This window comes from Vigna angularis, chromosome 4, assembly GCF_016808095.1.
Source record: "Vigna angularis cultivar LongXiaoDou No.4 chromosome 4, ASM1680809v1, whole genome shotgun sequence".
NCBI classification, from domain to species: Eukaryota; Viridiplantae; Streptophyta; class Magnoliopsida; order Fabales; family Fabaceae; genus Vigna; species Vigna angularis.
Window position 1 is genome coordinate 7424270 of NC_068973.1, and position 15514 is coordinate 7439783.

Consider the following 15514-nt stretch of genomic DNA (forward strand, 5'->3'; position numbering starts at 1 on the left):
AATCTTGAAACGGAATAAACATTTCGAAAGAACAATAGTGGACAAAAGAAATATATGACACCAAAATAAATAAAACAAAAAGCATTAAAAATGTCAGATAACTAAAATAATTAATAATTAGGATATAAGTAAAAAAATAAATTCTCTAATATATTTTTTTCTTGTATAATAAAACAAAAAATATCAAATAACTAAAAAATTAATTATTTATAAATACTTGTGAACAAAATAAACTTGACTATAAAAAAGTAACTTTTCTACTATTTTTGTATATTATAATAGATAAAATATAAAAAAAGTAAAATATCAAATGTCTAAAAAAAACTAACAATTTAGACACATCTCAACAAAATATGAGTAAGAAAGGTAACTTTTCTATTTTCTTTAACATATTATATTAGATATTAAGGATTGCAGGAGAAGATACTCTTCTTTGTGAAAGCCCTACCATATATAACGGCCTCTTGTCTTCGGAATTGCGATTTATTTAGAATGATGGAAGAGAGTTGTGAGCTGCGATGAACATCATTGGATAATCGCTTCACACTTATCCTTCCTTTCCGATTTCGACGCCGAAACGAACTATCGAAGCCACTTAAAAATTATTCTCAGATCGCTTCGATGGTCGATCACTACAACAAGTACGGGTTTTTCTTCTAATTCAATCGAAGATTCTAAAACAGCTGTGCCGTTTCTTCGTCAATTAAAAATAAACACGGAAAATTGAATCTATTTAATTAGTTACTTTTGATTTTGGTGTAGGTTGGTTAAACTAGCTGCGAGGGCTTTTTATGATGATCTAACGAGTAAAGGAGAGAATCAACCTAAATCGGGAAGGAGTGATAACAGAGGAATCGCTGTAGTGATCCTCGATGCCCTCACAAGGTTTGATCTCACTGGAAATATTCATGATTTTCAGCTTTTGATTGTGGAATACGTTATGACAAAAAGCCGAATGAAAATGAATATGGGATTGAAGTGAAATTTGAAGTAAAACTTATTTGTAAACGTGGGGAGTGAAAGCGTTGTTGTAAGTATATTGCTTCATAATATGATAGTGTAGATCAACGGGGCTGTTTGTTTACTATATTGTAGTTTAATTTTGAAGAATTGTGGGTGCATTTCCTTGATTATGTGGTTTCATTATTAATCTTTTGCGAATTCTGTTCAGGCGACAATGGGTCAGAGAAGAAGATTTGGCAAAAGATCTCAAATTACACACAAAACAACTTCGCCGAACTCTGCGGTTTTTTGAAGAGGAGAAGATCATTACTAGAGAATATAGAAGAGAGGTAACTATTGGATTCTGTCTGTGCAGTTCATTGGTGTTACTTCTCTGGATGACACTCTCTTGTAGGCATATGCAGATGTTGACTCTCATTGTTAATTATAATGATCAACGTGTAATCAAAATTTCTTCATTATAGGGAATGAACCTAGTTATTTGAATTTGTTTCCTTTTATATATGTCAGCTTCTAGGAAACAAAGTCAAACAATGTTTACTTGTATGAAAGATAAGGAAACAGAGGATATCTTAGTACTCCCCCAAGCTAGTTCATATTTGTTGTATGTACCAGAAGGCCTCTTGAGTGACTTGGTGAAAATATCTTTTCATTAGAGTTCCCCAAAGGATGTAATGATTTCCCTTGATTAAATCTTCCCGTGAGGCAACATCATTTTGCCTCAGTTCTCGATCTGACAACAAGAGATTAGATCCCCTCTAATGGAAACACAGTAGCCAAATGTTAATTATTTGTCATGTATAATATACATGCATACACGCACATATTAAACTGAGACTTGTATGATAGGAAACTTGAAAATATATATATAGCACTACACATGGACAATAACATTGATAAACAGCTCTTGAAATGAGAAGTTATTCATACATATATATATATATATATATATATATATATATATATATATATATATTGTATACATATATTTATATATAACTACTGTTTACATAATCTTTTCAAAATGTATACATAATGAAAAGTTATCAAAAACTTTAATCTGATTTATTCTAGTAATTTGTTGGTTCAAAGTGATTAAAATCTCATAATCATTGAGTTGATACAACAAAAATGGAGACAGTGGCATTCGATGCACCAGCAGAGCTGCCTTCCCTATTTATCATATTTGTTTGTTTAAACAAACATAGGCATAGTTCTTCACATTTGCTCCACTAAGCTCCTGGTTTTGAGTAGCACTATTCAGACATGGTTGGCCTTGTTGCAGTAGATGCCTGAGTGCATAGCAATGCAATTTCTAAGATTTTGTTTACTTCTTCTGCATCATACTCATTAATGACCTTGTCCACAAGCTCCAACTTCATGCCTCTCTCACACTGTTTCCTAGCTTGTTGAAGAAGCTATTCACGACCATCCTCCTCATTCTTCACATCAGTTTTCGTATGATTTCTAGGACTATAATACCATAGCTGTATATATCAGCCTTCTCTTATAATTGACCATACATTGCATACTTAAGAAAAAACAATGCATAGACATCACTGTACAGACTAAATTTCCAGCTAGGATTGCAACTCTGTGTGTGTGTGGACACAGAGAGAGAGAGAGAGAGAATTTGCAAAAGTTTGGGGCAACGTAGACTAAACACTATAGAAAAGCAAAACCAATGCATAGGCATCATGGACTAAAATTCCAGCTAGGCTTGCAACTTAGCAGTTTCTGTTGTTTGTTTTATTCCTAAGAAATATGTGTGTGTGTGTGTGCAGATAGAGAGAGGGAATTTATAAAATTTTGGGGCAACATAGACCAAACACTATAGAAACCTTTAAGAAGGTAATCCATTAGGGTTCCAAGATGAATGGGGAATGGTATCCCACCAAACAACACACTACATTAATAGAAAAAGTAGAAAGTTTATCTACACAACTTCTACTTTCCCTATATGTGAGATACCAATAAATTAATCCTATTAGTGTAATATAAGCAATTAGACCATTTTTTTCTTAGTCTACAAGGCATGTGATCCACAGATTTAAAAGTATTAATGACAGTTCAAACATCACATTCTAACCGAAGGTAATTCCGACCCTTTATACTTGGCTGTATCAATGACAGTCATGACAACATAATGTTCGGCTTATAGAGCAAATTTATGCCCTGGCTTAACAACAAAAGAACCTAAGACTGCAACACTGTTGTCTCTAAAATTACATCCTTCCCAGCTGGCTAGGCACACCTTTTGCAGCACCATCTGTATTGCATTTGATCCACATGTATGGTGGGGTTTTCCATTCAACTCGAATGGTCTTGCTCTTGTTGTTGCATTTAATTTCAGTGAAGAATTCTTTTAGAGTGTTGAATTCCTCTATTGAAGACTTCATGTGACTTTCACAATTAGTACCAACCAGTTTTACCAGACTTGAAATATGGTTTTTGACAAACGAGGATCAGAGGCTTCATGTCAAACCTAATACTGTTCCTGATTCCCATTTCTCAGCAATAATATAGGCACAAGCGGTCGTCAAAACTCTCTTGTTTTTTTCCCCACAACCTGGTGCATGGCATAGTAGTATCTGTTGAAAATTCAGGTTTTGATGAATTTTGTTAGTGAACCAATCGTAGAAGGTGAAGCAACTGTCAATTAAAAAAATGTGTGGTGAGGTTTCAGCCTCATACAACAAAAGCAACTAATAGAGACATTTATGCACCCTCTTAATCTAGGATTCTCATTCTTAGGAATTTATTTGTTGTACAATCTCCAGAATAGAATAGCTTTGGAAGGAGGGGAGGATGAAGAAATAGAAATGCTTCCTTAATACTGAAGTTACAAGCGCTAGTGAAACTCCATCTTTTAGCATCCTCTACAATAGAAGTGGAAGGATTGTTAAAAGAAAGCTTAGGAGCTAAAGAAGGACACTTTTGTATAAGACTAGGAGGAATAACCCAATCTCCATTATGTCTGATGTCCTTGATTGATGCTTCCAGCATACAAGGAAAAATATTGGGAATATATCACATGAATCAGGGGCTTCCCAAGCCAAGTGTCTCTCCAAAAGTTAATATTATCTCCTCTGTCAATATACCTAGCATAGTTCTCCTGGATTATTGCCATAATGTTCTTCAAACCAACCCATATAGAGGATCTAATATGGTGCTCAATGATTTTCCCCATTTTGAAGACCCTGGCTCTGATTAAGTCCATTGGTTGTCAGACTAACTCCCAACCCAACTTTAACATGGAAGCATCATTCATTTGTCTTTCTGATCTAATTTCTAATCCACCATCCATATAGGGCTTACAAACTTGAGACCAGGCAACCAATACCAATTTCTTAGAATTCGAGTTGCCAAATCATATGAAATTCGTTATGCATCTATTTTTGGCTTTGATGAGGGATAAGGGCCACCTATTGACGCTATAGAAATAAGTGAGCACATTGGATATCACAAACTTGACCAAAGCTACTGTGTCCATAATAAATAGATGATATGCCTTCTATCTGGACAATTTAGCCTTAGTCCTATCTGCTTTGGGTTTCATGAGGAAGATAGGGATACTCAGATAGAGAAACGGAAGAGAAGTACATTGAAAGCCAGGGGAACAAGCAAGGGAGAACCTCTTCTGCTTAGTGACCCCTCTTACATGCATGGGTAGGCCTCATGTTAAGTCATCAATATACATTTGTATATTCTCATATCAGGATGAGCCTTGTTCTCATAGACTATCTCAACATTCAAACCACAACATTGCAGTAACTATCACACAGATAAGTTGGAAATCGACTCAACACTTACAGCTAAGGAAATATTTGGTTGACTAATAGTGAGACAGTTTAACATCCTAGCCAGTCTTTGATAGGCTTGAAAATAAGGAACATTTGCCACCTTATGATTCTTCAGTTATTAATTTGAACTCTTTACTCGGATCACTTGCCAGTGTTTTTCATAGGACTACAAATGCAATGCAAGGATGGGGCGTCACTCCCACATTTTAAGTATAGGATTCTAGTTTTTTATTTTGATATGGGCTTGGGTACTAGGGAGTGCTTAAGTATCACATTGATTAGTATTATATCTTGGATCACTTGGCAGTGTTTTTATTTTTCTCATGCTTGTCTGAGTTTTATTAGTTTTCCTTATTAGGTTTGGAGTGTTAGGATGTTAGCTGTTAATGATGCAAATAGTGATGCCTGTATTTTCTTCTTATGATCTATATTATCTCGATTTCCAGACAGCAAAAGGAGCCAAATTGTATAGTGCTGCTACAGCTGCTACAGTTGATGCTCAACTGACTGGAAAAGAGGGAGAAGAGAAGGTCAAGTTACACACACACTCTTACTGTTGTCTAGATTATGCACAGGTTTGTCTCTTCCCAGTTCAATCCCATCCATATATATTTCTACAAATGTTGCTCTTCCATGATTCTTGTGGTTTTTCTTTTATTTTGCATGCTCTCTTGTCACTATTTTTGAGTCAGTTATCAATTTAAATTATGGCTCCTGCATCTGTAGAATTTTTTACGTTGAAGTTTGTTGCAGATATATGATGTGGTTAGGTACAGAATCCATCGCATGAAGAAGCTGCTGAAAGATGAATTGGACAACAAGAACACAATTGAAGAATATATCTGTACAAAGTGTGGAAAAAGGTTTAAGTAATCCATTATAACTCCAAATTTATTTCAGTATCAATAATTGTTTTATGTTTCCATAATACTTGGGGATTTGAATTGATTAGATACAATGCTCTGGATGCATTGCGGCTAGTATCTTTTGAAGATGACGACTTCCATTGTGAAAGTTGTAATGGAAAACTTGAGGTAGAAAGTGACAAGTTTGTCGTTCAAGAAGCGGCTGATGGAGATGATAATGCAAGAAGAAGACGACATGAAAAGTTAAAAGACATGCTTCAAAAGATGGAGGTTCTGTCATGATTTTACAATGTTGTTTCTTCTATTTTGGGCTTCCTATTATGAATCCTTTTGTTTTAAAATTGATTACTTGATTATGGTTTTCACAACCATTTGCTAGAATTGATTAATTTCCTATCATTAGGTCTCACAGCGTAAAGGTATTGATTTATGAATAAAAATTGCTGTGAGGTTAACATAGTCTTGTTTTATTTGTTCAATTATCTGTTTGTTCCCAACACAATCCTGGGGCGACAACTTCATTTCACTGTCTAAAATTCTTTAGGACCTCTATGCTATCCCTACAGTCACGTTAGCAAAAATGCACTTTCTAGTCTCCCTTGCCCTAAAATGTTTGTGTTTATGGCTCAGTTTATCACACAAGAGTACCATTCGTATTGATGGTGGCAAAAACCACAATTTTGTGCAGACATATGCAGTAAAGTTCCTTGGCTTCCTACCTCATCTAACCAATGCCCTTTGCATCATTGTTGGCAATGGCTCTATCCTCATGTTTGTCCACAAGTCTTACTCACCATCCAAGGCCAAGTTTTTTCTGTTGAGTTCTCCATCCACATGTTTGTCCACAAATCTTTACTCACCATCTGGGAACAAACATTAGTTTGAGCGCGCAATGGATCATGAATCTTGGACCCATACATAACAAGAACTATGATACCCTAACAATGCAATTCCAATGTATAAGCAAACATGTGGTGTTCTAAAATTGTCATTAATGGACCCAAAAAGTTATCGACCTATCAATTTGGAGGTTCCATTTAAAAAACATGTACTACTTAAACATTATTCCAGTTAGCCTTATTGCATGACCCACACTTGAACCTACTTACTATATGATGTTGCTAATCATCCTATTGTGGAACCTATGGCTATACTTGACTACAAAGGAGATAATGTTCTCACTCCAAATGGCTATAATTGCTAATTATCCAAATGGGACAATGTTCCTAGTGTAATGAGTAGGGCTTGTGCCCTTGAAGATACTAGTTGACATAAATGTAGTGGGGGCAATGTGGGCTAGGTGGTGACACTAGTTGAAATATATACCACAGTATAATAGGATGTGTATGGCATGATAATGATAATAGGTCCAACACCTGAATCCTTATTTTCAGGTTCTTAAACTGTCATTTAGTCTTTTTGTTGGAAAAGTTGATGACCAATAGTACTATAAATCCATTAACAAATTGAGAAGTATTATGACTTGATGTGCTCTCTTTTGTATACAGGACTTGAAAAATACCTTATATTTTATGAATTTCATTGAGATATCTTAGACTTATACAAGACTTGTAAAATACCTTTTATTTCATGAATTTCATTTAGATATATTAGGCTTGTCTCAAATCTCATTTGAGTTTATTTAATTTTTGTAAGACAATGCACTGTGCTAGCCTTTATTTATTGGTGTTTATGGTCTGCAATTTATTTTGTTTTAATGTTTGATCATTGTTAAAATTTTAGGGTTTTGATGGAAAACAATGTTAGTATTTTAGAGAAAAGTGGAAAAGGGAATTTCTGAGAGAAAAGCATGATTTCGTTAACTGTTTTGAATTTGTTATATCAGAAAACTTATAGTTAGTCTGAGTGCTGAGCAAGCAACCGAAATGTTAATGACATGTGTCTATTGAAAGCTACCATAACTTCTGACTACCCACAAGATAGAACAGCTGGTACAAGCTCAGTACAACTTATACTAATAAGTAATAAACTAGTGCAGTACTAGCTGGTACTACCTCAACCCAGTCGGACTACTGCTAAATATGACTATGAAACTTGTGTACTGCATGTCAAACTCCATTCTTTCTTCTCTTTAGTTATATTGGTTACATATAATTGATAATCAATGGATTATACTCTGTTATTTTGTCAAAAAAAGCTAAAATAAAATTGAAAGTGGTTGCAGATACAGCTCAAGCCTTTAATGGACCAACTCAGCAGGGTGAAAGATTTGCCAGTTCCAGAATTTGGTAGTCTCCTAGCATGGGAAGCTCGAGCTAGTGCTATGGGGCGTGCAGCCAACGGAGATATGGCTGGTGATTCTAAAATTTCTCAGCTTGGATATAATGGAGCACCAATGCCTTATAGTGGGGATACTAAGGTAAGAATTTCCTGTTTTAAGGATTATCATTTCTTCAAAGCAAAGAAACCAGGCAGTTATAACCTTGCTAATTATTCTGATTCTTGTTTTTATTTAATTATTTTTGTCTTGCTTTTCTTATCTTATCCTCCAAATAATTATGCTTTTCCTCCCTTTTCTCTATTTTGTTTTTCATCTACAATTGAAAGATCGAAATTTCTGAAAATTTTATCTGTTTAGTTGAAGTATGTGGATACCTACCTCCCTTTATACTAACTTGCTAAGAAATCAAATAGGAAATATATATGTCCTACAAATGAGTGTCCTAGTAATAAAAGTAATATATAAAAGTTACATAATTATTTATTTTGTTTTTTATTTCACATGCCTCCAAGATGTTGCATGGATGTCTTTAATTCCAACTTGTTATTAATGTCTTGACATTTCTCTGTAGCAAGCTGATAGGCCCAGTAAGAGAAGTGTACAGAAAGATACACTTTACTCCCACATGGTCTATTTCCTTACCAATTAATTAGGGAAATTAGACATGAATTCTATTACAACTGAGGTATTTCGAGAGACCTCACTTTCCACAACCTTTCCTCCAAACTAAGATATAAAAGACATAACATCCTCCCACCCACCTAAACAGACTGTTTTTATAAAGTTTGTGACAGTTGTAACATAACTGTCCTAACTGTCATGTTTTTTTCCTTCTACTATAGACAATGCCAAACCTATCAATACCCCCTCAAGGTGAAAATCTATAAATTTTTTGCTGATTGAAAAGGCCGCTGCCGAACTGTTGTCCGAATTTGGAAGGTGCTGCCATTTGATTAGGACTTCCAATTCTCCTTGGTTATTTGTCCTGGTGTCTAGTAACTGTTCTGGATGAACATCTAAAATTAATTCTGCAGTGAGTGTGGGAGCTAAAGGCTGGATAACAGTAGCTGGCTGGATTGCTCTTTTGAGGAGAGACACATGAAACACTGGGTGGATTCTGCTGTGAGTGGGCAGGTCCGACTTATATGCGGCCATTCCAATTTTCTCAATAATCTTGTAAGGTCTATAGAACCTAGGAAAAAGTTTTTCATTGGGTCTTTTTGCTAAAGATTTCAAGCGATAAGGCTGCATTTTAAGATAGACCCAATCTCCCACTTGGTATTCCACTTCCCTCCTGTGTTTGTTAGCATGAACACGGTTCTGATCTTGAGCTTTGCACTAATTCATTTTCAACTCCTTTAATACTTCATTACGTTCTTGTTGGAGCTGGTTAATACTTTCCACTTTAGAAGGAATAGTTGTACCCTTTAGAATCAAAGAAGGATCACGGTCATACAGGACCTTAAAGGGAGTCATCTTTGTCAAGGCACTATGATTGGTGTTAAACCAAAGTTCAGCCCATGGCAACCATTGTGGCCATTTATGAGGCTGAGAACCTGGCATGCAGCAGAGATAGGTTTCCACACAATGATTAACAACCTATGTTTGACCATCCATTTGAGTATGGTAGGCTGTGCCAAAAATTACACAGGAACAACTGATCTCGATCTGAAACTATTGTGGATGGAGTTTCACCACCTATCTAATGAATAACCAAGCCACTTCTACTGCAGTGTAGGGATGAGCCAGAGGGAAAAAATGTGCATATGTTGTAAGTCTGTCCACAACAATAAAAATAGTATCTTTTCTTCCAACTTTAGGTAATCCTCCAATGAAGTCCATGGATATATCAGACTAGACCTGATTAGGAATGGACAATGGTTGCAAAAGACCAGCAGGGCCCAATGTTTCTGTTTTGTTACGTTGACAAACATCACATTTCATGACAAACTCTTTAATATCCCTCCTCATACCTTCCCAATAAACCATTCCAGCCACCCTTTTATAGGTTCGAAAATACCCACTGTGACCTCCTAAAGGAGACTCCTGTAGCTCCTTAATGAGAAAAGGAATGCGAGAATACTTCTTGGGTAAAACCAATTTTCCTAGATAAAATAGCCTCCCTTTCTTCAATTCATTGCCCTTATGAGCACTTCCATTTACCAATAAATCACGCCTTAAAGAGGTTAACTTCTCATCTTGTTGGACTTCGGTTTCCCATGTCTCCCATTCATCTATTCAAAACAAGCTCACAACCATAAAATATACTCGATGTGATAAAGTATCCGCCACTTGGTTTTTCCTTCCTGGTCTGAAACGAATCTCAAAGTCATACCCCAAGAGTTTGGAAGCCCATTTAAACTACTCTTCAGTCAGCAGACGCCGTTCATTGAGGAATTTTAAGCTCTTCTAGTCCGTGAGTATAATAAAGTGACTGCCCATAAGATAGTGCTTCCATTTCTGAACTGCCTAGACTATTGCCATTAATCCCCAATCTAACAAATCCTTTCAAATTAAATTGTGGGAAGCTCCACAATCTAACAAAACAACCACCCTCACATCACTAATTTTTCCCCAAAACTTCCAAGACTTTTTAGTGGTAAGCCCAGCCATGGTACATAAGGACAATTGTAAAACCTGCACTATTTCTTCCAACTCTTGTTTTTGTTCAGCGGCACTACCCTGCGGATTCACAAGACCAGTCAAGTCCTCCTTTGTCATAAGCAACATGTGAAATTGCTTGTTCCTACACACATGATTGGGGCCAAACTTTTCATCACACCGAAAACATAACTCTTTCGTCATTTTATCTTGTAGCTCCTTGTCTTACAATTTCCGAAAAGGAGTTCCTCTTTGCCTTTGCATTCCTGGAGCACTACTCATGGTACTGGACAATTTGCTGCCCTCCCCTATCCCTTTGCTAGAACCACCAGAAACCACAAAATTTCCCCCTCTCTTGCAAAGCTTCTTGTCATTGAAAACTGTTTGTATCCATTATTGGATCTGTTGGAGTTTTCAAATTCTCCTTGTGAAGTGACTTGATTTTTTCCTCCACCATTTGAGCCTTCAACATTAACACAACAAGATTGTTGGGTTCATACAACTTTGGCTTTAATATCTTCTTTCAACCCATTCAAGAAGATGCCGACCAAGTAGTCTTGTTGAGTGCCCTTCAAAAACCCAGCATATTGTTCAAATTGTTCAATATACTCGTCCACTAAACCTGTTTGCCATAATCCAATAAGGATTTCAAATGGGTTTTTCAGCATGTTGGTTGAAACCTCCGCACAATAGCAACCTTGAAAGCATCCCATGTAGGATTTCGATTGCATGTCTCTCACCACTGGAACCAATTTAAGGCTTTTCCTTCTAAGGCAATCATGACTCGTTCATCGTCATTAGCTTTCTTCAGCCGAAATATCTCTCCAGCCTATTTGTCCATTTGTAAGCCTCTTCTCCCGCAAAAATGGGGATGTCCAATTTCCTTCATCTGGAGGAAAACCCTGACTGCCCCTTATCCTCCTCTTCTTTCCACTACCACGGTGAAACCTCTGCTCATATTCTCCAACCACTTGAACCCTTCATGCGGTTCATTTTCAGTCTTGTCATGAACTTGAACCAATTCTTGAACTATCTTTTCCGGGTCATCCATTCTTGATTCCATTCTTGTATTCACCATACCCTATTTTCCACCCCTCCATAGAACCAAGATCTCAACTCTGGATACCAAATGATAGGTCCGGGAAGAGAACTGTACAGAAAAATACACTTTATTCCCACATGGTCTATTTCCTTACCAATGAAGTAGCGAAATTAGACAAGAATTATCACTATGGAGGTATTTCGAAAGACCTTACTCTCCACAACCTTTCCTCCAAACTAAGATACAAAAGACATAACATCCTCCCACCCACCTAAACAGACTGTTTTTATAAAGTCTGTGACAGTTGTGATATTACTGTCCTAACTGTCATGATTTTTTCCTTCTACTATAGACAATGCCCAACCTATCAGCAGCTTCTTAACATGTTTTCCATCTAAAGACCTTTTATGATGTAGTCATCAGTTCTCCTTGATGAAGTGACAAACGATTTCATTGTTTCATTCCCTCGTCTTGAACCAGATTGGGAATAATGCTAACTGTAATTTAGTACATAATATTGCACCATAGTCATTTCATACTTTGTTGTACGACAGTCTAATATAATTTTCGCCGCCTCTGCACTTGGATTCTTTTTTCTCCATGTTACTAATTTCCACCAAAAGTATAAAATAACTTAAAATTGATCCCCTTTCAGTAATTAATCTTTCAATGCCCACATTAGTATTGACCTCCATGCAATGTTATTAGACTCGGATCAGAGATAAACTCAGTTGTGGTACTCGGTTAATGGTCACTGATTCAACCTGTGATTTTTTAGTTAAATTGGTAAAACCAGATATATGAAATAAATTGACACAACATTATCATCTCATTGATCCATGTCACTGAAATTCAATGAAGTTTTACATATCCCTCAATTGCTTAACATCCCTCTTAAGTTTTATCTGGGCTTTGGGACCGATTAAGTAAGGATTAGTAACAAACCCCAGTTTGGGCAGGTTTTTATTGTATTAAGATGTGTAGAAAAAATGCGATGTGACATTCATAGGTTAATCTAATTTCGTACAAACATCCATCCATTAGATTTTCTGGGTTTATATTTGTATATGTAGCTTGTGAAGTATATAATTACCAGCAGTTTAATGTAACACTTCTTTTCCCTTGTCTCAATATAATTGATACATGAATAAATGTAAGGTGTGCTGGATGTCAACAGGTTGTGGTGGACTTCAATGGGACTGAAGGCAATAGACATGATGTCAAGTCTGAAACTGAAAGTTCATCTCTAAAGGTTTTGCCACCATGGATGATAAAATCAGGGATGGTTCTTACAAAAGAACAACGAGGAGAGGTGAAAGAGGAAATAAAAATGGATGGGACTTCAACTTCCACATCAGCACAGTACTCGGATGACAAGAAATCAACGGTTGATCATGATGATAAAAAAAATATACAGGCATGTACTATTTGAGAAGCTATTGTTTTATTTTTCTTTTATCTTGTTATTTCACTTTAGTTCCTTGCTCCTTCTATGTGAAGGTTCTCAAACTTTTATTCACTTATGTTCTGGTTTTTTTCTTCTCTTTGTAGGATGAGTATATCAAGGCTTATTATGCTGCTCTGCTTAAACAACAACATGAAATGGAAGCTTCTAGAAAACAAGACTTGTCAGATACATTTACTGGAAATGATCCTTCTAGCCGTGCTTCTATTCGTCAAGTTGGCGTCAAATCAAAACATGAGGAAGATGATGATGATGATGGTACAGACTGGGAGCAAGCACCAGTTGCAGGTAATTTGTCTTTTGAAGGTGATTTGAGGACATCTTGGAACAGTGTTTATATGTGCCTTTACAAATCTAGATGCTCAGTAAAAAGAATTTATTTTTCATTGTGTTTTCCGGACACTGTTTCATTTAGATTTTTACGGTAGTACTGATTGAAAATTTGATTCAATTGATTGAAACTGTCCGTTTAATCTTAATATGGATTGTTATCACCTTATATTCATCTTTAGATTTTACGCCCTTGTCCTTTTTATCAATTTAAGATTATTTTAGGTTACTCCATCATTGTTCCAATCCATGTTCTCAGCGTCAACCAATAATTAAGAGCAAGTTAATTAGTTTGCTTAGAATCAGTTGGTTACCAGACTTTTCCTGCTTTGAACTTTGGACCACATTCATCTGGTTGTTTGTTAGATGAACCTGAATAATAGGAGCTGGGAAATGGATTTCTGTAATTTGCTGTGGCTTTGTTTTACTGGGGTATCCAAATTGTTAAAATACTTTTAAGGATGGGAATCAGAAAATTTGGAAGAATCTTTTCTTTTTTACTTTTTGACATGAGACTTTACTAATCCAAATGAGGACAAATTTTATGACTTAATTACACTCGTGAAATAATTAAATGGAAAATTGGATTTTATTTTTAAATATGATTATACTGAAATTTGACCTCGTGCATGCATACTGTTGAAACCCCTCCACTGCTGATCCTAGTGGTTTGGAAAGCTGGATGTGTTACAAGAGTCAATTTTTTGAAAACACGAATGTGAAATTAAATGCTTCTATCACGGTTGGGGTTACTATGATGTTTAGTTTTCATCATTAGTTTTGAGGTTGACGAGTTTTCTAACTGACATTGCCAGTTGCAACATTGGCATAGTGTCTTGGCAATGATGGCTATGGTAAAAACAATTAGGATTATGTAATGCAATCCTTGTTGGTAGTTCCTAAAGGTGGAAGGACAGTTGTCGCGGTGTCTTAAGTGATGGTTTTAGTAGGGGTGATAATAACTATAGTTATAGGTTACAGTTATTAATCTATTACTACTGAATAAAATTTTTAGCTTTGTATATTGTTGTACAAGATGATAAACCTAACTGGAAGGGGCTTAATACTATAAATTTGGATAGAAAGTGTATTAAAACATTAAATTATTAGGATAATAAAGTGTATTTGACTGAAGATTAACAGTTTTTTCATGATTAGTTTGGATTAGTACGTTGAACCTTTAAAATTGATATTTTTATGATTTTCAAAACCAGAATTGGCTTTTTATCATCTTTGACATGCTTACCTCAAACATAGTAATATAATGTACTTTGAATTATACATATAATGTGCTCTTCCTTCTTCTTCATCTTAAAGCCAGGAAGTCATATATTCTAGAGACAAGTCTTAAAATGTTGATGATGGAACTAAGTATTGTACCTTCTGTATTATTTCTCCCATCACACATATTGCAGAATGACTGCCTCCTTTTTATGTTTCTTTTTTATTTGTTTCACTTATGTTTATTTGGGTGGCTTTCAAACAGGTACTGGAAATGAAAATTACAAGGTCAATGATTTGAATGTTCAAGCTGATGTTGCTCCAGCAGATGTCGATGAAGATGAAGATGTGGACTGGGAGGAAGGTTGATGAGAACTTTCTCTTTGAACAGTGAGGTTAGGACTCGTACTGCAATCATGCTTTACTGCAAAATAATGTATCCTAAAGCTTAGAATTTTATTCATCAATCTTCTATTTCAGGTGCACAAAATATAATTTTGGTGGATGTAATTTATTCAACAACTGGCAGCAGTTATACACTGATATCATAGCAATAATGCTACTATTCAGTTTTATTTCCAGTGGTCTCAACAGTGGGAAACTCCGATACGTTATTTTTTTTTTTTACTAGAAATGATTTTGGTGTTTCTCGGAAAGTAAAATCTAATGTTTTACTGAACTTATGAATTTGTGCTACAATGTCTTTATGGGAGATAAGTGGTCCAATTCAAATACTTCACCAAATAGTTCATCAATGCAGTGATCGGTGTTATACACATTTAAACAATGTTTTTTTTTTAACTTTTGGATATATCTTATATTTCACTGTAATGTGATGGTCAACCAAAACTAATTTGTTTGCCATTTGTTCCTTGATGATTGTTTCTATGATTATGTTAGGTGAGGTAAATATTCCTTTTAGACCAAGGCAAGCAAAAAAGAATGACTAGTAAAATTGACCATTGAAGAATTAGATTTTAG

The 15514-nt window shown here is 35.6% G+C and overlaps 1 protein-coding gene across 2 annotated transcripts; it reads left to right on the plus strand.

Moving 5' to 3' along the window:
• The first annotated feature begins 444 nt into the window (after positions 1-444).
• LOC108331752 (uncharacterized) lies at positions 445-15311 on the plus strand. 2 transcript variants are annotated; one of them, XM_017566661.2, is made up of 11 exons: positions 447-641; positions 763-885; positions 1172-1292; positions 5213-5341; positions 5520-5629; positions 5719-5902; positions 7818-8012; positions 12695-12934; positions 13069-13270; positions 14799-14928; positions 15014-15311. In XM_017566661.2, exons 1-10 carry the CDS (start codon positions 622-624, stop codon positions 14900-14902), a joined length of 1428 nt encoding a protein of 475 aa, XP_017422150.1. In that variant the 5' UTR covers positions 447-621; the 3' UTR covers positions 14903-14928; positions 15014-15311. The 2 variants fall into 2 exon arrangements, with proteins under 2 accessions (XP_052732363.1, XP_017422150.1); XM_052876403.1 differs by having other exon boundaries at positions 445-641; positions 14799-15311.
• The last annotated feature ends 203 nt before the right edge of the window (positions 15312-15514 follow it).

What these genes read in the sequence shown, in the direction of transcription:
- LOC108331752 (XM_052876403.1), top strand. Translation starts at nt 622, where the DNA reads ATGGTCGATCACTACAACAA. An exon ending in GTTGTCTAGATTATGCACAG is followed by an intron (nt 5,342 to 5,519) that starts GTTTGTCTCTTC and finishes AGTTTGTTGCAG; the next exon opens with ATATATGATGTGGTTAGGTA. An exon ending in GGAGCAAGCACCAGTTGCAG is followed by an intron (nt 13,271 to 14,798) that starts GTAATTTGTCTT and finishes GCTTTCAAACAG; the next exon opens with GTACTGGAAATGAAAATTAC.